The following is a 25,039-nucleotide window of genomic DNA, read 5'->3' on the forward strand; positions in this document are numbered from 1 at the left end:
TTGGTTCTAAATTGGGAAAGGAGTACGTCAAGGCTGTATGTTGTCACCCTGCTTATTTAACTTATATTCAGAGTACATCATGAGAAATGCTGGACTGGATGAAGCACAAGCTGGAATCAAGATTGCCAGGAGAAATATCAATAACCTCAGATATGCAGACGACACCACCCTTATGGCAGAAAGTGAAGAAGAACTAAAGAGCCTCTTGATGAAAGTGAAAGAGGAGAGTGAAAAAGTTGGCTTAAAGCTCATCATTCAGAAAACTAAGATCATGGCATCCAGTCCCATCACTTCATGGCAAATAGATGGGGAAACAGTGGAAACAAGTCACAGACTTTATTTTTTTGGGTTCCAAAATCGCTGAAGACAGTGACTGCAGCAATGAAATTAAAAGATGCTTGCTCTTTGGAAGAAAAGTTGTGACCAACCTGCTGCTGCTGCCTAGACAGCATATTAAAAAGCACAGACATTACTTTGCCAACAAAAGTCCGTCTAGTCAAGGCTTTGGTTTTTCCAGTAGTCATGTAAGGATGTGAGAGTTGGACTATAAAGAAAGCTGAGCACAGAATTGATGCTTCTGAACTGTGGTGTTGGAGAAGACTCTTCAGAGTCCCTTGGACTGCAAGGAGATCCAACCAGTCCACCCTAAAGGAATTCAGTCCTGAATGTTCATTGGAAGGACTGATGCTGAAGCTGAAACTCCAATACTTTGGCCACCTGATGCGAAGAGCTGACTCATTTGAAAAGACCCTAATGCTGGGAATGATTGAAGACAGGAAGGAGAAGGGGATGACAGAGGATGAAATGGTTGGATGGCATCACCGACTCAATGGACATGAGTTTGAGTGGACTCTGGGAGTTGGTGATGGACAGGGAGGCCTGGTGTGCTGCAGTCCATGGGGTCGCAGAGAGTCAGACACCACTGAGCGACTGAACTGAACCAAACTATGAACATTATAATAAGGAAGACTAGTTTACTATAAATATACTATGAAATAATAACATCTAATCAAATTTCAGATTTCAGGTCTCCCTAAATGACAGCAGTTACTGAGAACACTGTTTGAAACGTAACAGACATTCAATAAATATTTCCTGAATGAAACTAAAAGTACATATAATCCTCACTTTGGGATAGCTAGAATTTTATTGTATTGATAGATGGACATTTATTTTAGAGGATTTAATGAATACTACTTTACCTATCAATTGTATTTACTTATCAAATATCTTATTTACTACATCTAAAACCAAGTTAACAGTGGTTAAATATCTGCCCATGTGTTATAGCTTAAGAGTCATTAGATAAAAATCTATTTGTGGCAAATACTCACACAAACCAAGAAAAAACAAGATTTCCAGATTTTTATTTCTGGAACTGTACACCAGGTATTAAAGTACAACAAATACAAAATAATGCTCAAAAAAATCAGTGTTTATGTACAAATATTAAAATCAATGCAACAATAGCAACTTCCTCTTGAACATCTGATACTAAAACTTGTTCTGATTGTCACTAATCAATCTCATACTCACGGCGTACTTATTTCAAACCGGGACAACTGGAATCACTGGTCATCTAAGAGGAGTTTTAATATCTACCATATTTAACAATAAAACTAACAGTTTCCTCCTTTTAGTGAAAAAATTAATAACTTTTTAAAAAACATAGTAATGTCAATATTTTTATAAATTATTTCAATTTCCATTTGTAGACAATGTGCTTTGAAACTCTGGGCAAACAATCTCCTTGGTGGTCAGGTTTATTCATTAGTTTACATTCAAAGTTGAAATATTTACTAGAGACTTTGGTTAAATTAAATAGTTTCACTATGCTCTATTAGATCTGATGTTCTCAAACAATATGACCCTCAATTGTAAAAATTAAAAAGGAAACAATTGCACAGTTCTTTGACCTAATTGTACAGACTTTAGTATTGTTTAAACAGTATTCTACATCCTTCAAGTAAATTCAGCAGTTGACCATAACAAGAGGAAAACTAAACACTGAAAAAGCTAGCATGAAAAAGTGGAGTACAACTAACAAAAGTAAAGTATTGCTATAATCACAGCACCAGTTTCACTTCTAAATGAATCCGCTGTCCTCTTCAAACCCCCTGTACATAAAAAGACACATCAGCCAACACTGCAACTGCTCACCATGGATTTTTGGTTTGTTCATATGAAAATAATATGGCAAAGAAAAAAAAAAGAATTTATCACAGTTTGTTATAAGAATTGTGCTTAACACTTGATAATAAAGGCATTATTGTTTCTTCATAAGACTGCAAATCAGTTATTTTCACGCTCTCAAACGCAATTCTTCTAAGAAACAGTAACAAATTCTCTGTTAAGATGCTTAAAAGGAGAGGGGAAAAAAACCCAGTAAATCCAGATTTAAAAGGAAATTCAATAAATAGTTATTTTACATGAATAAAGTCATAGTGGTACAATTTATGAATGTCACATCAAGCATGCACAAAAATGGTATTATACATGGAGGAAGCAGTCAGAAAATATTGAATTAGATCTAAAAAGATATGAAGAATTTACATATATATACAAAAATCTTGCAAATTATTGCCTCATTTTAACAAGGAATTAAAAGTAAACGTTACCAGCTAGTTAGCACTCTCTAAGAGGCTAAATTCAGATTGGTGCTTAAAAAATCTATTAAACTAGCTGGAATTTATTTTTCTCTCATATCATTTCTGGATTTTGGTCAAAAATCTTTATTTAAATAACTAAAGTGTCCATTCAACTTGCTGATAATCAAAACTTTAGATAAGAAACACTGTTTCCATCTTATATCAAGATCCCAGCAATGCATAGATAAACTGAATATATTACTGCATCAGCTACTGAGAATGGGCATGTTCATTTAAGTGCAACTGGTATTAGCATTCAGTCATCTTTGTGTAAATTATTTTATACAGACCAGCCACTGTAAACCCAGAGTAAAAATTAAAGTTATAACAATGGAAGATTATGGCCAGTATCTTACTAAATTATAGATGTATTCATTCTTAACAAAAGAAATTAGGTTCAAAGTTTAGCACAACACCACAGCAATATGAAGCTGACAACTTGGATAAAAATATCTGAAAGCAACAAAAAGCCCAGGCTACCCATTATTTACTGTGTGCATACAGGGATGCTGACTTTAGATGTATAAATTAGAGACTGACTTTAAGTTATTAATTTAACTATTTTTGTCCACTGTGCTAAACTAACTTTTTTAGTAAATGTGCTAATGCGTAAACACTTCAAAGCAATCTTCATTAAAATGCTGCAAAGAAAAACAAGAATACACATCATCCAAAAGTAAGGATGTCATTGCAGTTCACAGTTTGTATAATAAATACCCTCCCTTTCCATCACTAAGGTCACTACATTCTATCTATTCATCAGCACAACCTTGAAGCGACTTATACTTAAAAATATCAGCAATGTAGCCAAATATTTAAGTTTTGGCAAAGCAAGACAACTAGTAGAAATTGAAAAATTTAATTAAGACGGTGCAAAAAAAAAAAAAGGAAAATTCTGTGTTTTAACCAAACTATAAAAGCAAAGCTTATCACATCCTAACACTGCATTACATATTGTGTGAATTCACCTTATAAGTTAAAGATGCATGTCTACAGAGCAAAAATGGCCAGAGTTTATGACAATGATTTCTCATTCACAATGTTTAGAATAAAAATAAAAGTGTGTTTTGAGACGCATCTGAACGTCAATCACTTTTTAGAACTTACAAGTGGTAACGTACCATTGTATTTCAGATAGAAACTCACATTTTTTCTTCCCAACTGGTCCAAGCTAAACAGAAAAGTTTAAATATACTTCAAGGTTCTACTGCATTATGTGTAGTATCTAGAAATCCCACCTAAATATTAACATTTGAACTGCAGCGCTACAAAACAACTGAAAAGGTGTCCCAAAATGTAAACCAATCTAAGTGGCAACATCCTCGGCTTTGTAGACTGTGCCCTGCAAGTCAACTGCCTCAGGGAAAACTAAGTTATCAATGACTGGTATGATTTTTATGATTACAATCTTGATAATGGTGGACAAAACCCCATCTAAATACCATATATTCAAATGCCAATTTTTTAGCCAATAAATGAAATTACACAGAAGTTTCTGGCAGTAAAATGACCAATTCTGTGTAAGGTAGCCCTGGTCTAGAATTTTGAAACAGGATCCAAGCAAGCGTCTTCATAATTTGCACGCAGTTCCTCGTGCTGGCTTCTATAAAGATGGACTTGCTGTTTTGTAAACTGAAGTGCTCTAGTTGAATAACATGAGAGAAGTTTCCATTTTTAAAAAAATCCTTGCATGTTTGTGCAGTTTAAAGAAACCTACCCCTGCTTTTATTTAATTAAGAAAATAAAACCAAAAAATGCTACATTGAGCAGGGATCAGGATCGGTACCTGTAAACATTGTTATTCCACTGCATCCATTACGGCAAAAGGAATTTACACGAATAGAAGCCACTCCATTCAGTTCAGAACATCTGTGCTGGTTTTGAGCTGGTGGCCTCTGTCTACAGGTTTTAAAATTGGGAGTGAGGGCAGTGGGGAACAGAAAAGAATAGAAAAAGAAGGGAGTGGGGAAGAGGTATTGGGGATGAGGAAGAGATAAGCAGAGCTTAAAGCTGCACCACAGAGTTCAATCTTAGTTCCCAACTCTGCTGATCATAGTTCATTTCCACATTTATGGATTGAAAATGAAAATACTCTTGATAAATCAAGATATAGTTCTATACATACTGACATCACTGATGTCATAGTGAAAAAAGTTCAAACTTCCAGTGAAAGACTAAGCAAACCTGATACTTTCCTGGTACTGGTACTGCACACCCACTGTTTCTGGGCCCTTCACTCGTTTCATTCAGAATGCAGGGCGGCATGCTGATGCAGAGCGTGGGCACTGATGAAACCATTGGTCTCGTTGGCAGACAGACTGCCAAAGTCAGCCACAGACACGGCCATTTTGGCACTGGTGATATGATGAGTGTGATTTTCAAAGTCCACACCCAAATTATTTACAGAAACCTCATTCATAAAGGATTCAGGAACAGCAATGCCCATTTTCAATCTCTTTGCTGGTCTTTCTGACTCTTCACTGCACATGTTCATGGGGTTCAGCTCTGAGTGATAAAATCCAGTCTCAAATAAATTAAAACAATCACTTTCCCCATTGCTGGGCAGGGTGAGTAACTCCTCCGTTACAACAGGCACATGATTGACTTGTCCACGGGGCGTGTTGCCCAGTGGAGGAAAGCTATCATCCAAACAATTCACATCCGTTGGATTGCAGACGGTCGCTACACTGTTGGTCAAAGCTAAAAAGAAATGAGAAATGGTTTCAGTAAGTGGTCCTACATCATGTGACAAAGAGGATATAATTCTGTCCCACATTATACTAAAAAATGCAAAAAGATGCTCATGTTCTTACCTGTCAAATCACTGGCAGTGAAAGAGTTGAGGATGTTCAGCTGTTGATCAGGAACAGGCTCAGGTCGGTTAGAAGTTAAGGCTGAAGAATTTACTGTCCCACCCAGAGCTTCTGTTTCATCTACCAAACGATCCATATAGTCCCTAAAAAACACACCCAAATAATGTTGTGACTGCATATCACAGTTAAAAACAAAAATCCCTCAAGTCAAGCCAACGGTACTTACGTAACTCCAGGGTGATGGTTGTATCGTTTCTTTCCAAATTTTGTCTGTTGAGCAAAGTAATCATAACGCTCAGATTTCTTCCACATATAGTAGAATGCTACACATTCAGCAACTGTTCTAGTTCTCACCTAATAAAAAAAAGTTGAATTTTTTTTGAAAACCAAAAAATTCTACACATTTTTTTAATAACTTTTTTTTACAACCCGTGGGTCTTATTTTCTATCTTCCTAATTATGAAATGCTGAACATGTTACTAGTAAACTGTCTTTATTTTCACACTATTAATAATGAGGCTACCTTCCAAAGCCCAAGGCTTTTTATTTAAATCAGAATGTAATAATAATAATAAATGTGCATCCAGATACTATCTTACACCTTTACTGAAAATCTTAAAACACTGACATACTTTACTTTTCTTCACTGAACTTTCACCATGATTCTGACTGTACCAAAGGTACTTGTTAACCCTGAGTAATCCATGAATGAGCCTCAATGGGACGTAGTAATTCCCAAAATGTCATTCAAGTACACTTTTCTGGGGAGAAGGGTGCAGCTTCATCAGATTATCAAAGAGCTCCAAGACCCAAAAGAGACTCCATTTGCAAAGGGGTAAGTACTCAACTGCATCTGGAATTTAAGATGATTGCCAGCTAAAGCAAGATCTATCCTCTATCATGAATTTGGCTCTTAGCTGCAACAGAGTCTGGTAGAAAATCAACAATGATAATAAAATTTGAGCCTCATTCAACTTGGCTCTACATCCAGACTAGGGTTTCTCTAACTATATACAGCTAAAGGCATGAGTTCAGACATACAGAAAAAAATTCCGTATCTTTACCCAATAAACACTTTCTCCCCTGCTTAATTACCCAATAAGGAAGTTTCAGAACCTCTATTGTGATTAGTGGGTATAAGATCATAATATAGGAACAAGCATTTTAAACCAAGAAATAAAGTATACCTTTCAATAAACACATTAACCATTAGTCTCCAAAACTTGAAAGCAGTCAAGATGTCCTTCAAATGGTAAGTGGATAAACAAACTGGTACATCCACACAATGGGATATTATTCAGTGATAAAAAGAAAGGAGCCACAAAAAAACATGGAGGAACCTTAAATGCATATTACTTAAGTCAAGAAGCCAACCTGCAAAGGCTACATACCGTATGATTCCAATTATATGACATGATTTTTAGATCAGTGAAACTATTCTGTAGGATATTACAGTGGTAGATAGGTATCGTCATATATTTTTCAAAATCCATAGAATATATAACACAAAGAGTGAACCCTAATGTAAACTATAAACTTTGGGGGATAAAAATATGGCAATGTAGATTTATCAGCTGTAACAAATATACCACTCTGGTGTGAGATGTAGATGGAGGAGGAAGCCATGTGTGTATGGGAGCAGGAAATACATGGGACCTCTCTCTACTTTCTCAATTTGGCTATGAACTTAAAACCGCTCTAAAAAATAAAGTCAATCTTTTAAAAAGGGTGTATATATTCTAAAAAGCTTGAGATAATTATATCTCATTAAAATATGCTTTGTTTATTCTTTTTGTCCTAAGGAAACCAGGATTCTGAAATATTTAACTGGATATTCAATGCCTATTGCTATTCAATATTCTAGGCCTACTGCTTTTTAAACTAGATTTTATATTTCAGAGCGTATTGGGTTTGTGGCTCAGATGGTAAAGAATCTGCCTGCAATGTAGGAGACGTGGGTTCAATTCCTGTGTTAAGAAGATCCCCTGGAGAGGGAACTGGCAACCCACTCCAGTATTCTTGCCTGGAGAATCCCAGGGACAGAGGAGCCTGGCAGACCATGGAGTCACAAAGAGTTGGACACAACTGAGCAACTAGATGATATGACATTGAGTTTACAGAAAGACTGATCAGAAAGTTACAGATATGTTATTAGCATGGGAGCATTAACATGTTACAGCTTTTTCCCCCACCCAAGTGACTTATAAATTAGTTGTCAATATTCGTTGTAATCACTAAGCAATTTTTCTGTTTGTTTCTGTCTAATCTGCCTAACTTACCTTATTCTTCTGTATAAGATGAAAATCTTTTCCAAAAAGCATGAGTGCATGTTCAAAGCTCCGGCATTCTTCTTCTGTCCATGCAGTCATTCCTTCTAAAGAAATTTTAAAACAAAATAAATTGGCCTCAAAACTCTTATATACAAATCACTGATTTACTTACAGTATCATTTCCTAATAAAAGACTATAAACTTTACACACACACACAAGTCCTTACTAAAAGTATGCTTTTAGTAATCCTAACTAAAAAAATTTAGAATACCAAAATATAAACATTGGTTTTTTTTCTCTGTATAATGAGACAAGAATTTATTATTTTTTCTACAATTTATGTTGTTTTTCTGATTTTTTTAAAAACAATGAGCATTTTTAATTAGAAAAAAATAAAATGTTATTTCCTCTATGGAGAAAAAAAGCCTTATTTTGGTCTTACATCAAAATCATTTATGGTCTCTTTAATTAGACCATAAATAATCAACACATATTTATTTAAAGTCAGTTTGCAGAGTGTTATACTGCAGAAATATAAAAGGAATAAAAAACAGTTTATGCTCTCAAAAGACTAAGTCCCATTCAACTTCCCAGCAGATATTAATACTGATGAATTAAATCTACTTGAAGCAGAGGAGACTTGAAGTGCCTCACTCACAATGGAGAACTGGTCTTCAAAGCCATTCAGTGTCCACCACAAAGGCGAAAAACACTTTGACTAAAAAAGAAAATCTCAGAAACCTTGAACTAAAGAAAAATTAAATGCACTTAGCTTTTCAGAGTTTTGAGAGCTTAAAATAATTTTTTCAAAAAAGCAGCTATTACAAGGAAACCTTTCAATAGACTATTTCACCCACAAGTTTTGATGCATTGTTTTCAGCTTTTATATTTTTCCAAGTTTATTTATATATATTATTAAGCATTATTTCACTCTACATATACTTAATGAAAGCTATGATGCATGCAATCCATTTATATGACAAAAATACTAAAATTAAAGTTAACCATTTTCCTTGACACACACAAATCAAAACCTAAGCACTATAAAAATGTTGTTACATGATTACTAAAAATATACTTCTTACATGTTTATTATACATGTTTGGAATATATTATACGTTTCTTTTTTAATTTTTTAATCTCCTTTTCATTTCCTCTCTGGTTTGAGAAAAAGAAAAAACAACTTTTCCCCCCAATGAAATCATGAATTCATTCTTATTAATTACTTTGGATACACTGTCATCTCTGGGGTCTGCTTTGTTCTGGAGGTGACAGGGGGGTAACTAATTTGTATTTGAACACTCTCTGGTATGTCTAAAAACAGAAGGCAAGAAAAGGAAAAAATTATTTGCTATGAAGATGAACACAGATCTTACACAAAAGTGTGCTAGGACTGCTCCAACCTTTATGATCCTTTGCTTATTCTGATCCCCAAGACCAGCCCGTCTTTTCTCTCTCTTGATCCCAAGTGCTTCTTACCTTGAGAAGCCTTTCCGTTGCAGCAGTATCTTTCGATTGCTTCCTTTATATTATGGTTACACTTGAGAAGTTCATATAATGCCTAGGGGCAAGGGGAAAAAACTATTCAATAAAACTAACCAAAAGTTCATACTTAGCAGCATTAAAAACAAACAAACACACAAACAAAAACATGTGGATTGTAAGAATCCTGACAAATACCAGCTGAAATGCTAATTTCAGGACATCTGAAGCATATGTTTGCCCAGACATTTAATTTATCCTGTACACTGACTCTGGTATCCCAGGAGTTTGTTCATTCTCACTCTACTGCTCAGAAGTCATCTACCAGCATCATTCCTCACTTTTTTTGTTTTAATTGCTAGATGTTCTGAGCTGGGAGAATTCTCCTATTTTAGATGTTTATTTCCAGTTGGGAAAAGTAAGAATCACCGTCTTGTCTCGTTACCACCTACTCCCTGACTTTTAGAGTTTTAATAAAAGACAACAGCAGCAGGCCTAGAGTAGAAGGATAGATATTCTAATGACTGGACTTTATAATGGTCTTAGTTATTTCCATCTACTATGGAAGACACCATTTTTTAAAAATTAGAATTTCTTCCCATTAAATCTGTTTGGAATTATGAATATACTAAATAGCAGCAGACAGAACTCAACTGAAAGTTAACTAATAATCAATCTACTTTGCCAAGTAAGTTTCAAGAAAGGCAAGGATATGAATAAACCTATTAACACATTAGTAGGTTAATAATCAATACATTAATGATCAGCCATTAAAAACAATCTCAACAGTTGCTAAAAAAGCTTCAGATAAATCAGTACCCATTTTTATTTTTAAAAAGAAAAAAAGTGTAACAGTTATAAGTAGCTGGATATTATCTTATTCTAAGAAAACAACCGGCATCAAACCATGGCTGGTATTATGCTTAATGTAAAAACCTGAGGTGTATTCTGTGGTCACTCACTCAGCTGTGACTAGCTCTTTGTGACCCCAGGGACTACAGCCCACCAGGCTCCTCTGTCCAAAGGATTTTCCAGGCAATACTAGAGTGGGTTGTCATTCTCTTCTCCAGGGGATCTTCCCAACCCAGGGATTGAACCCGAGTCTCTCGTGTCTCCTGCATTGGCAGAAGCATTCTTTACCATTGGGCACCTGGGAAGCTCTTTCAACAAATGCAGGCCTCAAACCACTATTACTACCAAAAGTTTCTGAGAGTTATGGCTAATGTAGTAGGACATATAATAGGAATAAGAGATATAATAATGGTGAGGAAGGAACAAAAGTCTAATTCAATAATAACTTTAAGACTAGAAAACCTAAGAGAAACAACTGAAAAATCATTATACTAAATTAGTTTCAATAGCTTGAGAAAAAAAATTTTTATCTATATATTTCTCTAAATCAATAATACACAAATACAAATATACTAGAGATTCCATTTACAAAGGTAAATATACACACACATTTCAAGACAATGAGGAATTAATTAGACACGTGATATTTAAACAAAAACATTCAAGTGATTAAAAACATCAAATAAACAGAGAATCAGATCATGTTCTTCCAGTAGAAGGTTTAATGTTTTAAAGGTACTAATTCTTCCAAAATTAATTTACAGTTTTAACAAAATATCAGTAGAAAAATCCAACAAGATTTCCTTTTGACAGCTGACAAAACTGCTCCTAAGGTCAGCTAGTATGGCTTCTCTATGTTATTTGGAAATTCAAGTTTGAGTCCACCTATCTCTGGGCACCCATTAGTCAGGATTAACTAGACTAGCAATAACAAGTGAAAAGGTATATGAGAGGGGCAAAACAATGCCAGAGAGAAAAATCCCTTATAGGCCATACTCCTACCCTTATCCCACATACCATCAGGAGACTGCTCTGCATCTACAAGTATACAGTACTTAACAGATACCCCTAAAGCAAATTTATACACACTTAATAGACATTAACTTTAACCACTTCCTTAATCATGTTCAAGAATAATCCAAAAAGTAACTTCATTGTAACATCTCAAAGTCCAGTCATAGAGAATGTCTAAATATATGATGGAATACACAGTCACCAAAAATGAACTATTAAAGAAATCTCAATAGCAAAGAAAATGAGATTAAGGGATTAAAAGGATACAAAATGGTATCTAAAGTAGAATATATGTGTGTATAAAGGAAAAAAAAGCCAGAAGACATGAAGTAATACAGAATGGTTATCATTAGGTCCTGGGGTTTTTTTAAACCAGTATTTTCCAAGTTTTAGAATCAGAAAGAGACAGCCAGTTCATACATTAAAAATATTTTAATCAAATATAAGAATATCAAGAAGATGCTACATTAGTTAGCTGCTACTTCAACAAAAATTGACGTATACCTGTTCATTGTCCCTTGTATGTGTTCCTGCAGAAATTCGATCCATTATTTTTTCATTTCCAGTTCTTAATGAGGTCTCAACGAGGTACTCCTTAACTTTGCTCTCCAAAACCACACCAGGACGCCAAAGTAACTGGTCTTCATTTTCATACACTGATAAAGAAAATCACATTAACACATTAAAATTATCAACACACTACAAGATGTACACAAACTGTTCTCCCTCTTCCTATACAAGTAACTAACTTTGAAGACACCGGTCATCTGATTGTCTGACAAGCTGAGTCTTTCATCATAAAGGTTTAAAACAATTTTTTTTTAAACTTTATTAAGGACCAAGTAGGAGAAGGCAATGGCAACCCACTCCAGTACTCTTGCCTGGAAAATCCCATGGATGGAGGAGCCTGGTAGGCTACAGTCCATGGGGTCGCTAAGCGTCAGACACAACTGAGCGACTTCACTTTCACTTTTCACTTTCATGCACTGGAGAAGGAAATGGCAACCCACTCCAGTGTTCTTGCCTGGAGAATCCCAGGGACGGCAGAGCCTGGTGGGCTGCTGTCTATGGGGTCGCACAGAGTCGGACACGACTGGAGCGACTTAGCAGCAGTAGCAGCAGCAAGGGCCAAGTATTCCAGTGACTAAAGCAAGCAGGTTTTTTTGGTGGTTGAATTTACCAAATTAGAGGCTTTCTATGTAGTCTAATAGAGACTTTTCTAAGTAGTCTAATATAAAACCCAGCAGTGGTATCTTACATTCTTCTAATGAGGGGGTAAAAGTAACCTGTGTAAATTCAGTAATAACTTTACTGAAATTTTCTCTTTAACTCCCTAAATAATAAACGACTCTATGAAATGTCTAGAGGTTAAAAACTGCGAACAAATTAAAACAAACCAACATAAATAAAAATATCAGCCAGTAATGAAATAACTAGGAAAGATCTACTTTTCCTTTAATATACTGATGAAAAATGGAAAAGAATGGTAAACAGTAAGAGAAGCAAAGTTTCCACCTTTTAAAGAAGCTCATACTGAATAAGCAAACATCACTAAAAGAAACTACATATTTTATTAATGCAAACACTGCTGCCATTCTCAAAGCTTCCACTCCATACAATAAAGTCACACAGATGGCCCAAGTATTTATCCCATTGCTTCAACTTCAATCCATTCTTTAAGTGTATAATAATTACTAAATATAGCTAATGAAAGTAATTTACTGAGAGCTCACTATATAGCAGAGACCATAGTAAGTACTTTACACTCACAACCGTATAAGGCAGGCACTACTACTCCCAAGGAGCAGGAAATTGAAAATAAAGTGTGCCTATGAAGCAATCAGAGTGAACTTTTGAGGTAAGTTTCTGGAACTAGTTTCTTTATTCTTTGGTCAAAACTTAAATCGGTAAAATAGTCTGAGTTTATTTCCTCGTTGACAGAGAAGGATACGCTCCTTTCTGAAGGCGCAGAACTGAGCGAATATCACCTCCACCATGTCTCATCTAACGACTGGCTGCTGCTGAGCATGTCCTCTGCCCAGGGCCAAATCTGTGTGGTTTCCAAGTTGAGCTAGGAAACTGTACCTGGATTTTTACTTCCCACCACCTCGTCCGTCCACATTTTCAGAATTAGCTACAGTTACAATCTACCCAAAATGTGAGGAAAACTGATTACACTTAAGTAGGAGTGTGTAACAAAAGCAGCAGAATCCTTGAAGTGAAGTCAAAGTCACTCAGTCATGTCTGACTCTCTGCGACCCCATGGACTATACAGTCCATGGAATGCTCTAGGCCAGAATACTGGAGTGGGTAGCCTATCCCTTCTCCAGGGGATCTTACCAACCCAGGGATCAAACCCAGGTCTGCCGCATTGCAGCCGGATTCTCTGCCAGATGAGCCATAAGGGAAGCCTGAGAATACTGGAGTGGGTAGCCTATACCTTCTCCAGCGGATCTTCCTGACCCAGGAATCGAACAGGGGTCTCCTGCATTGCCAGTGGATTCTTTACCAACTGAGCTATCAGGGAAGCCCTGAATCCTTACATTCTATCTTTCAGGGCTGGGGCAAGGGAACTTCTTCCAGCTTCATTTTTCTTAAGCATTTCTTCCCCAAAAGATTTTATCCCTACTGTTCTCATTATCTCAGGTGATACAATGCTACCAGCTCCCACTGGAGTGGAATGTAGGCCAAAGAGTTGTACATTAAGAGCAGCTCCACTATTTTAACAGGTGTTTAGCATACTAAGAAGCACCACAAGAGGTGGGGGGATGGAGGGGGTGAGCAGTGGTACTCTGAGTCTCATGGTTAATTTTGATACATTATTCCTAAGTCAGGCTAACTCTTCCCCGACTCCAAATCTATCTTTATACTCACAGGATAAGTATACAATCAGATACTGAAATAAACATATTGAGAGATAACTTGGCTTACCAAATATTATCAAAATTAAAAGCCTTTCTTACCTTTCTCATTACCAGCATACTCTCCGAGATAAGGTGGAATCTCTGCTTGATATTGTAAACCAATCATTATTTCCTTAAGAAAAATTTAGAAGTAAAAACAACTTATTATAAAAATAAATACTGGAAAAAGAAGTTCCAACTCATTCATCAGTTACTACAAGTCTAAAGTTATCTTGCAAAATTACCTTAAATTATTTCAGAAATGTTTTTAAAAGCTACTTTAAGCCAAATGATCTAAAGTTGCAATGGTAACTTAACATACCTTCCTCAGATCTTCAGGTGAGTTACCGCTGTCTGTTTCAACATCGTCAACCTCTGATTCTTTATCTCCATCACACGTAGTATTTGCTTAAAAGAAGAATATTTAATTTTTAAAAAAGGATTTGTTGCCTTTCTTTGCAGCACCTGAACAAATGGCTGATATTTTGTGATAAAAATTTGCAGAATAAATGACATCAGCACAAATACACTAAACCTCTTGTACTATTCTCATTTTTACACTAGTCAAGACATTGAAAACATGAAGAAAATGCATGTTATCATTATAATTATTTGGTGTACGATCATATAGTTTGGAGAGGCAAGAGGAGAAAGCAGAGCACTGGACTGCAATGATTACATTAATCCAGAGAGAGACATACACAGACAGTGGCACAATGAGTTCATAAAAGTAGTCTTTTTGCACACATATGTGTATTGTATTGGAACTTGTTAACAGTTCTTCAACCATAAAAATACCTGAGAAATAAGCAAAACTGCATGTAAGAAATTATTTCAGTCCAAAGACCTTTTAAATATTGCTGATATACATTAAAAGATAACACCAAAGAACTAAAAGGAAAGCATTAAATAAATCACTAAAACTAAAAAAATACTGTTGGCAACTGATGGCAGTTTTCAAAACCAGGAAAGTAGGAGCTTTTTAACAGAAACCTAAAAAATGTCTATAAATTTCATGGCTGAACCAAGACTGGTTGCCTTAGCAACAGATGAGTCTTGAGAAAGAAAACAGCTTTGCAAAACCAAACAAATGCTTTCCTTTTTAAACAGCGTATTAGTTTACATCTCTCCCAATAAAAAAAGGTTATAATCTTATTCAGATTATAACAGTATTTATTTCAATTAAGTAAAACACGTAAAATATTCTGATAAAAACTACATTACATAACAAACTGTACTCAAGACAGAGTATCAGTGCTACTACTACTCAGTAATGATTGGATTTCTTACATCGTAAAGGTCTAGGGAAGAAGTCAGAGGTTTCATGGGAAGTCACAGATGGAGTCAGATCATCTGCGGAAGACTGAGTTTCCTCATCATCACCCGACAATAGGTCTTTTGCTATTTCCTCCTGTAAGAAAAGGAATGCAATGCTAGGGTTAGAAATAATTATATCCCATCAATATTGAAAACAAATCTTTATAACATTATTCATAAACATGATGGTATTATAATACAGTTAAGAACTATTAATAGTTGAAGCCTCAGTTTTTAGAAAAGTAAATTTGAAATTCTCCTGTAATTTACTTCATGTACATAATTATTTAATAACATTTACTACTTAGGTATATATAATATCTAATGACCACATACTATTACACATTTATGATACAACAAACAATCTGCCCAATTTGTGGGTATGCAGAGAACTTATCTGAAGTGGCAGACTAATTTTTAGTGAATTTACAACAAAAATAATCTTACTTCTAAGCAGTTAAAAATTAAAATTCACTTTCTGCCAACTTAAATAACTAAAACAAAACAGTCTCCAAACTCCACTCTTTCAGTAACTTTAAAAAGTTTAACTAATGTACCACTCAGACTAGTGATATAATTTTGAAAGAAACAGTTCTGAATTAATTTTATGTAAGTGTATAGTCATCCTTGTGCCTGGCACACAGTAGGCACTCAATATTTGCTGAATGACTATGGCCATTAAGGTCTTTGGTACATTAACATCACTTTTGAAAAGTGGGGACAACACAACTCACAGGAAGAGGTTCCAAGATGTGGATCCCTCTCCTTGCTTGAGACCTGAAAGTCGAAGAAAGCTTCCCAGGGATCCATCAGCAGAGACCACGACTAAGAATCTTCCTCGCCAGGGATTGGCCACCCCTACAACCAGCCTATGTTAAAGACGTACCACTGAGGTCTTGGCTGCTATGGCCGCTGTCACTCCCAGAGCCCAAGAAAACAGAACTTCTCTCCAACCATTCCATGCCTAGGCCAGCTTGTTTGAAAACTTCTGGGGATCTATTAATCAATGCATTCATGTGTCCACAGGATCAAAAGAAGTTAGGGCAAAATCTAAGTGTAGATATAATATATCTACACAGGAAAGATAAAAAGTTATGGAAGAAAACTCTAATAGTCAAATTATGATGAAGTTATTACTACTTTTAAAGTAGTGAGATCAAAGCCAAACAATATTCAAATCAGTCACCAAAACGACAAGAGCAACAGGTCCATAAGAAGTTTACAATTCAGAATTACAAAATACTTTAAAGAAACTAATAAAAGCAGTCAATGGTGAAAGATCTGGAATTCTTCTTCTACATGCTCATACTTACTTTGTCTAGTGTCATATCTGGTAGTTCATCTGCAAGTTCACTTGGGGAGCTATTTGCACTGGAATTTGCAACAGCTGGAATTGTAGGTTCATAGCCATAGAATGCCAATAAATCTTCTAGAGGCATGTTTCCTTCCTATTCAAGCCAGAGTACAAACATGAACTCAGTAGATGCCACAATGCTGAATGGCAGATAAACCATGAGGCCATTAATGTTCATAAAGCACATATATCAAAAGAGCAGTACCAAATCAAAAACCAAGTTTTAGTTTTGCTTTTTGTACAATATATAGAAAACAGGATCAAATATTAAGAGCTGTAATTAATACATGAACAAAAATCTAGCAGTTAACACCTTAGTTTTCATTTTCCAGCATCATTTTACTTTTTAAAAACTTTGTCAAATATTTGCTTTAGGGCATACTTTTTCTTTCACTTTTCATTACTATATTCACCTTGAAGAATGACTTCATATAATTTTTAGCTTGTTTCCCTGCAATTAACAGTTGACCACTTGATTTATTCTTTGTGTTAATAGGAAGATACCTAATAAGAAACCTTGGCTGAACATTTATGAACACTATTATGTTTATATATTAATGTTCAAAACACAGTTATCCTTTGATATTCCTACTACTGTATCTACATTCTCTACCAGCTATTTTTTCCCCCACAACTTTCTGATGAAGTTTGCATTACCACCAGCTTACAGATGAGAAAACTGGGGCTTAATTCTGCATCTGAATTCCAGGCACTCTAGCTCTCTTACTGGCAATGCTGCTTTGATAAAATTACATACTCAGGCTGCAGTGCTGCCTGTGTTATGAATACTTATGCGATGCCATATAGTGGCACTCAGTCACTGTTTTCCCCTCCTCTAATCTGAAAATAAGAGCTATATTTCCTTTTTAAAAATATTTGAATTCAACCACAAAGTGCATAGAACCATTTATAACTATCATTTAAATAACTTCAAAATCATACGCCCTTACTGTATGGCACAGAGACCTCTCCTCAGTGCTCTGTGGTGACCTAACTGGGAAGGAAATCCAAGAGAGGGGAGACATGTATATGTTTGGCTGATTCACTTTGCTGTACAGTAGAAACTAACACAACATGGTAAAGAAACTATACTCCAATAAAAAAAAAAATTTTATAAACCCATACATCGATGAACTAGCTAATTTCTTAAATATTTTGAAGATGTTTATGTCCATTTATAAAGAGGTTTGCTTTTAAAACTTGCTTACGGTTCAGTTTTCCCCTTAAGAAAAAACATCTAACTTATGAAGCAAACAGCATGAAAATGTGAAGCAGAGTATGCAAAACATGCCCAGTTGACCACAACAGTGAGCTAAGGAGGACCAGTGATGTTTCCCAGAGCCCACAGGGGACACAGGTTCTGGAGATCCATAAGAACTGGCCTTCACTTTTACAGCTGGGCTTTCCTGGTAGCTCAGACAGTAAAGAATCTGCTCACAAAGCAGGAGACCTGGTTCGATTCCTGGTCAGGAAGATTCCCTGGAGAAGGAAATGGCGACCCACTCCAGCATTCTTGCCTAGAGAATCCCAGGCACAGAGGAACCGGGGGGGCTACAGTCCACGGGGTCGCAAAGAGTCAGACACGACTGAGTGACTAACACACTTTTGCAGTCTAGAACTTACATTCTGCACTATGCCTGAATGAAACAGGTTCATGTTATGAGCTTAGAATACGGTATATGACAAAAGGCTAATTTGTAAATTTGCAATAGGAGACGCACACCTTTCCAATGAGCATGCCATTCATGAAATCTTTTCAGCTCGGAACTGAGATCAGTCAAAACTGCTTCGGAAGCATGGACAAATTCAGCACAAATTAAGCTGTATGGTCAGGATGAACAGAAGTTAACCCATGCCATGGGAAAACTTCATTAATTATTTCTCCAAAGAATGCCTCAAAGGTGTCAGAACCACACTGAGAATTTCTCCAGTCCTGCTCCTTGTAAAGTCCACACAGCCCATTCCCTTTCATTCATACTACTTATGAGACTGGGTTGGAGCCTTTGCCAACCACCTGTTAGCAATATTTCTCCAAAACTTTAAAGTTTCAGACTCCCTCCATGAACTGGGGAGAGGGCAATTTTCACTCATCATGCACTGATAGTCCACCTTACCATCAATACAGCATTTACTGGGTTCTAGGAACTGTGTGGAAGACTACTGGCTATAGAAAAAGGTAATTCCCCCCCCCCCAAAAAAATTCCTGCTCTCAAGGAATTCAGTCTTGGTGGAAGGAACTGGTAAATTAACAATTATAAAACACCATGACAGCTGCAATAATCAATTCTGGAACTGGCGCTATGAAATGGTGGGAAGGAAGAACTACACTCCAGGATTTAACAGTATACGATAGGGAAGTGTCACACAGAGGACAGTGACTGAGAGAAGTCTTGAAAGACGAAGAAGCTTCTAACAGATGAGGGTTGTATACTAGGGACTTGTGGTTCGTCGTCAGAAACACTGACTGAGTAGTGACTGCCAGGAGGCAGGTACTGCTATGAAACACAGGTCTCACCCTTCTACAACTTACAGACAAGGGGGGATACTGACAGTACCCAAATACACAACTGCCAATTATAATGAGTGCAAAAGAAACAGTCCTGAGATACAGAATTACGTGGAGGGCCTATTGTCATGGGGTTGCAGAGGAAGACAAGTGACCTTCAGCTGAGGGCTAAAGTCTGAGAAGTGACCAATCAATCCTGTGAAGAGCATTCCAGGCAAAAGAAACAACACACCTGAGGCCTGAATGTGGTTTTCCACTAAGCCAATGACCAGAACAGGAGAAGGCAATGGCACCCCACTCCAGTACTCTTGCCTGGAAAATCCCACGGATGGAGGAGCCTGGTAGGCTGCAGACCATGGGGTCGCTAAGAGTCGGAAACGACTGAGCGACTTCACTTTCCCTTGTCACTTTCATGCATTGGAGAAGGAAATGGCAACCCACTCCAGTGTTCTTGCCTGGAGAATCCCAGGGACAGCGGAGCCTGGTGGGCTTCCGTCTATGGGGTCGCACAGAGTCGGACACGACTGAAGCAATTTAGCAGCAATGGCCAGAACACGACGAGTAGAGTGAAGAAAGGTTCAAGAGGAGGTGAGAAAGAGAAACAGAAGCAGATCAAGAAAGGCTTCTCAGGAAAGAAACTTGGAATTTATTCCCAAGGCAATGGGAAGCCACTAGAGAATTATAAAACTAGAGTGACGTGACTTCATTTCTTCTTAAATCCTGAGCAGCTGTATGAAGAAAAAGTGCGGGAGGTGGAGAGATAAGAGAAAAGCAGGGAGACCATTTGGGAGACTCATTCTGGGTTAGTGATACAGACTTGGAAAGAAGTGAATAGGTGAGATACATTCTGAGGTGGGACTCAAACGGGCTACGGAGTAAAAGGGAGAAAGAAAGACAACTCTCCATATTTCTATCAGAGCAACTAACTGCCTAGGTGGTGTTAACTTTTATTGAGATAGGAAAGACTAAAGGACAGGAAGGCTGATGAAGGAATTAAGGAGTTCTGCAGAGGACACAAGTTAAGTTTGAGAGGACTATGAAACATCCAAGTGGAAAAGTCAAGCTGGATGAGAGCCTGGAGCTCGGAGGATCAGGCTGGGCTAAAGATATAAATCTGGCATTCATTAGCATCTAGATGATATTTAAAGCCACAGGAGTAGATGAGCTCACTCAGGGAGAGTAACGAGAAGCGGATCTATGTTTTATTGGAAGAATTTTCAGATATACTACCCTATAGGCAATGGGACAAGTCTGGAAAATTTTGGACATGGTTTTCATTCTGAAAATAATGTCCTGGGGGAGTAGAAGAATAAGAGCCCAAATTAAAGAAGGGAATTAACCAAGCAAAATTAAGAAAAAAGAATCTGTTTCTTGACTTACTTGATAGAGGGAATGTAGATAACACAGTAGTCTAAGTAGATTGCCCATTTCTGGCCTGAGAAGGTTAAATAGCTATAGTGCAATTATGAGACAAAACAAAAGACAAATAAACTCCAGGGTAGAGGGTAGGATGGTAGATGATGATTTAAGGTGACAGTTGAAGCAATGGGCTTGAATGAGTCATCCAGAAAAGACAGAGAGAGTGAGAAAGACAAAAAAGTTAGAACCCTGGGATACAGGGTTTAATTGATGGTATTCGTCAATTAAAATAGGGGGAAGTAAAGTAAAGCCCATAAATACTTTGTGGAGAGAGATGCCAGAGGGTAGAAGCAGAACTAAGAGAAAATGCAGGATTATTAAGTTAAGTTAAGGAAGAAGCAAAAATGGAGAAACCACAGATGGTCACTCAGGTCAAATATCAAAGAGAGACAAAGCAAGATAGAGATAGACGTGAATTCTTTGTATTTGTCAGTCAGGAATTACTGATGACCTTACTATCTGTTGGGAGAAGCAAAGCTGAGGACTGAATGAGCAGAGACAATACATACACTTTATAGGTGAATGAAGAAGGCAACACAGGGTCAAAGGAGAATTTCCAAATGTGGGAAATGTATGAGTAGGATTCCACACTGAAATTAAAAAAAGGGGGGGGGGGTGGTGGAGCAGAAAAATAAACTGAGGACTAAAAGAATGAAAATTCAGGACTAGCCTGGGATGTAGATGATACTTTTGGAACCAGAGGGGACAAAGGAAGAATGAGTATAAAAGCTAAGTTTGCATGTGTGGGGCAAACAGAAGATCTGTGCAGTTATTCATAAAAATTCTACTTTCTCTATAAAGACACAAGTATGATCATCTGTTGCAGGAGGAAGTGACCATCTTAGTGGAAACCTCATTAAAACAGTCAAGGGATGACACTACAATGACCCTGAGAAGGGGCTGGTGCTAAAACACAGAAATTATCTGTAGTAAGACTTTAAAGCAAAACTGGAAAAGATTAATCCAGTCTCTGAAGTACTTTACAAATGAGCTTTCTATTAGAGCCTATTAATAAATCACTTAGTCCTATGAAGCATAGAAGCAATGTTTTCAAAATTGAATTAGCAAATCTCCAAGTCTCTAAGGATCCGTGGTGTTGAGATCAACTCAGAAGTTTGATCTAGCACCATATCCCAGGGATGAGGCTGTATTTCCAAGGCATTTTGTTGAATCTATTTAAATTTCAAGGGTCACATTTGAGTCCAGTCATACTTATAAATGAACTGTTTTATAAGCTGAAGGATTTCTAACAGGAAGAGCACATGATTTAGAGACAGAGGGCTCCCTAATTGTTAACTACTACTGTGGGCAAATCACCTAACCCCTCTCTTCTCTATTTCCTCATCTGTAAACAAAAAAAAACACATTATTTCCTTAATCCTATGATGCACAGCCTCACATACCAGAAATCAGGATGCATCCTATTACCAATGTACAGATTTCTCACAGCAGGGCTCCTCTCTGCTCCCATCTATGCTATTTTTGAATCTACAGTACATCTTACAATCAACAAGGCCTCTGAGCCAAGGGAATAATGCTAATATTTCTCTGACACACCTGATGGTGCTGCTAGATAGGGCCAATGACATTGTCTAAGTGAGGTACAAACTAATTTTAATATAACACTAGTCTGATACCTTAAAATACAGGCTGCAAAACAGAATACATGTAACCTTCTAAAATGCTTTAAAAATAAATAAATAAGGACCTAAACCCAAGTCTAAGTGATAGAAAAGATGTTTTCTACTTTTCTTATTTTACAATGAATATCAGAGGAGAAATCTCTATATTAGTAAAAGCAGAAATGTAAATTACTTTTGAAAAAGTTTTAGGTCTAATTCTAGGATTATTAATTAAAACCTACCAGGGAACAACAACATGAATAAATTAAAATACAGTACAATATAACACAAACCTTATTTTAATATATTTGGTAACTAAAATCTTGTCACACAATCTATTCTCTATACTTACCAAAGTGCCACTATAAGAAAACTAACTTTGTACCTCTCTTATTTTCCATAACATACAATGTACTAAAAATTAGTAACAACCAAAATAAAGGGCACATACAGACTATAAACTATCAAATTTATTTACTATGAGCATAAAAACTTCTAATTTTTTAAAACATGAACATCAAATCCCTAGGACTGTTACCATGTACCAACATCTGAATCACTGTTCCATAATATAAGATTAATAGAATACATTATTTTAAATTGTACAGAAATAATTTTAAATTTCTTTTAAAAGTAAAATGATGCTTACTCTTTATATATGTGTCTCTATCTACTATTTCTTTTATTTTCATGTTTCTTTAAACATCAATAAAGAATAGAGACCACATCTACAATTATGGGCTTCCCAGGTGGCTCAGTAGTTAAGAATCCACCTGCCAATGCAGGAGACTCAAGAGACATGAGTTCGATTCCTAGGTTGGGAAGATTCCCTGGAGTAGAAAATTGCAATCCACTCCATTCTTACGTGGAGAATCCCATGGACAGAGGAGCCTGGAGGGCTGCAGTCCATGGGGTCACAAAGAGTCAGACATGACTGAGCTGAGCACACACGCACGCAAGCACTAGAGTTATGCTCTACTATAGATAAGAATCACAGTTCAGAGGAGGTGAGCAGTCAGTCACTTTTAGAAATAGTTCTTCTTGTGCCTTGCTCAATGAGAGAAGGATGAGCCTTCTGAGCAGGGACATAGCACTTGGGTCTTCACTAGAATTTATTTAAAAATCACCTGTATTTTTCTGTCCCAATTCCCAAGAATGTGACAAAATGCCAAGAAGAAAAACTGCCTAAATACAGAGAAGCTGAAATATTTAAAGAGCTATAATTTTTCTGAATCTATAAATTCAGTGATAGATATCATTACAAAGCAAAGATTTAGTTACTGGAATTTACTAAACAAAATGAAAATCACAGGAATAGAAACTAGGTATTTCTGTGAATAGACAAGTAAGTAACTCTTTGCTGTTGATTATTTCTCTATATCTTCCCTAATTTTCTTTTAAAACTCATTCAACACAGATTAAAGCAGATATTACTATAATCTCTGGAAGAATAAAACCTACAAATTTGAAAGACAAAATTTTACTGGTCCATAGATCTCTACCAGATTACCCATAGTCAAGTAGTAACTATGTTAACACATTAAAAGACATTTTAAATTCATACTAGTTTAGTGACAATACATCTATTCGCATAGCTAAGGCACAGTCTAGTAGATTTGTATTATTTTCTTATATCATGCTGTAACTAGATTGCTGTCTCCCTGTCTTTAACAGCAAACACACAATTAAAGGTGCATCATGAGAGCACCTGGGACTTTTGCTCATGCCCACAGCAGTATCTTGACTTAAAAAACTACAGGAGACAAGTAAGAAGCCTTCCACGAATTTCCACGTGAGGCTAAACATCTTTTACTACCCATAAATCCTTTCTCCCATACCTCTCACTGCTTACTGCTTTCACAGTTCTTAGCAGAGGACATCAAAAAAATCTTTGTTCCCATTTGTCACCCTACACTAGACCATAAGCTGCTTGAGTCCAAAAACACTGTCAAACTGCTAATTTTTGCAATCCCATGACCCACCACAATCCCTGGCTCGGTGATAATGCTAGTTGGATTATAATTCTCAGTCATTCTAGGCTGCCCACTCATGACAGGTAGAAAGGAATTGCCTGAAAAAACTCAAGGCAGACCTTGAGAATACTGGGCATCTTTTCTTATCAACAGGCAACATACTGTCATCACCCCTGAAAGAAGTAATAGGCAAGACTTTTCTTCTTGAGTATTTCCTAGCAATTTTATCTCTATATTCCCAAATCTGTTTGGCTTTTGTAGGAGATACAGGTATTTTTTAAATGATTAAATCTAATTGCAACCATGTTGCATTAATTTGTCAAAGGAATGAACATGTTTAGAAAATTTCAACTCTTCAGGAGCAAGCCTGGGGTCTAGGCCCTGAAGACTCTCCTTCTGTTTTCCTGTGTTAAGATGAAGGAAGAAATGCAATAATAGCCCAGCTTTGCCTCACAAAGACAGAAGAGATCATACAAGAATGTGCTTTGTCTTCTTCAAGAAAAAGAAATATGAAAAATTCAGTAGTATTCCTGAAAAATTTGTTATTCTGGGTTGATTAGAAATTTGCAAATAAGGTTAATTTATAGATAAATATAATCTTTTCAAGGAATCCTCTTTCATGGAGGCCTCTCTCTGTAGTTTCTGGTTATGTGTTTAAAAATCAGTTCATTTGAACTTACACTGATTGGGGGTTTTAAAAGTTATAAACTACATTTACCCTATCACCTTTTTAAAAGGTAACTGGAGGGTAGGAAATAGGGTATTACTAATTCAGTAAAACAGTGTGGTACAGTGCCAAGAGGCTGGGCTAGGCTTTAGAACTAAGTCTCCTACAGTTCTCTAGATCTCAATAATCTCATCTGTA

General features: G+C 36.5%; 1 protein-coding gene across 21 annotated transcripts in view; it reads right to left on the reverse strand.

Annotated features, from left to right (window-relative positions):
• Positions 1 to 1,350: 1,350 nt before the first annotated feature.
• The window catches only part of MIER3 (MIER family member 3), a 127,406-nt gene continuing 103,717 nt past the window's right edge, over positions 1,351 to 25,039 (reverse strand). For 14 of the 21 annotated variants that reach the window (XM_081517939.1, XM_081517940.1, XM_081517944.1 and 11 more), the window contains 10 exons: positions 16,614 to 16,748; positions 15,274 to 15,394; positions 14,306 to 14,391; positions 14,044 to 14,116; positions 11,585 to 11,736; positions 9,212 to 9,293; positions 7,741 to 7,835; positions 5,688 to 5,815; positions 5,462 to 5,604; positions 1,351 to 5,348 (listed from right to left, as the gene is read on the reverse strand). In XM_081517939.1, the coding sequence (XP_081374065.1) occupies positions 4,891 to 5,348; positions 5,462 to 5,604; positions 5,688 to 5,815; positions 7,741 to 7,835; positions 9,212 to 9,293; positions 11,585 to 11,736; positions 14,044 to 14,116; positions 14,306 to 14,391; positions 15,274 to 15,394; positions 16,614 to 16,748 (1,473 nt within the window). In that variant the 3' untranslated portion in view covers positions 1,351 to 4,890. The remainder of the gene's footprint in view (positions 5,349 to 5,461; positions 5,605 to 5,687; positions 5,816 to 7,740; positions 7,836 to 9,211; positions 9,294 to 11,584; positions 11,737 to 14,043; positions 14,117 to 14,305; positions 14,392 to 15,273; positions 15,395 to 16,613; positions 16,749 to 25,039) is intronic. The other 7 variants (XM_081517948.1, XM_081517950.1, XM_081517945.1 and 4 more) reach the window with 1 other exon arrangement.

Source organism: Giraffa tippelskirchi, chromosome 8 (assembly GCF_054371585.1).
Source record: "Giraffa tippelskirchi isolate mGirTip1 chromosome 8, T2T-mGirTip1v1.2.pri, whole genome shotgun sequence".
In the NCBI taxonomy this organism is placed as follows: domain Eukaryota; kingdom Metazoa; phylum Chordata; class Mammalia; order Artiodactyla; family Giraffidae; genus Giraffa; species Giraffa tippelskirchi.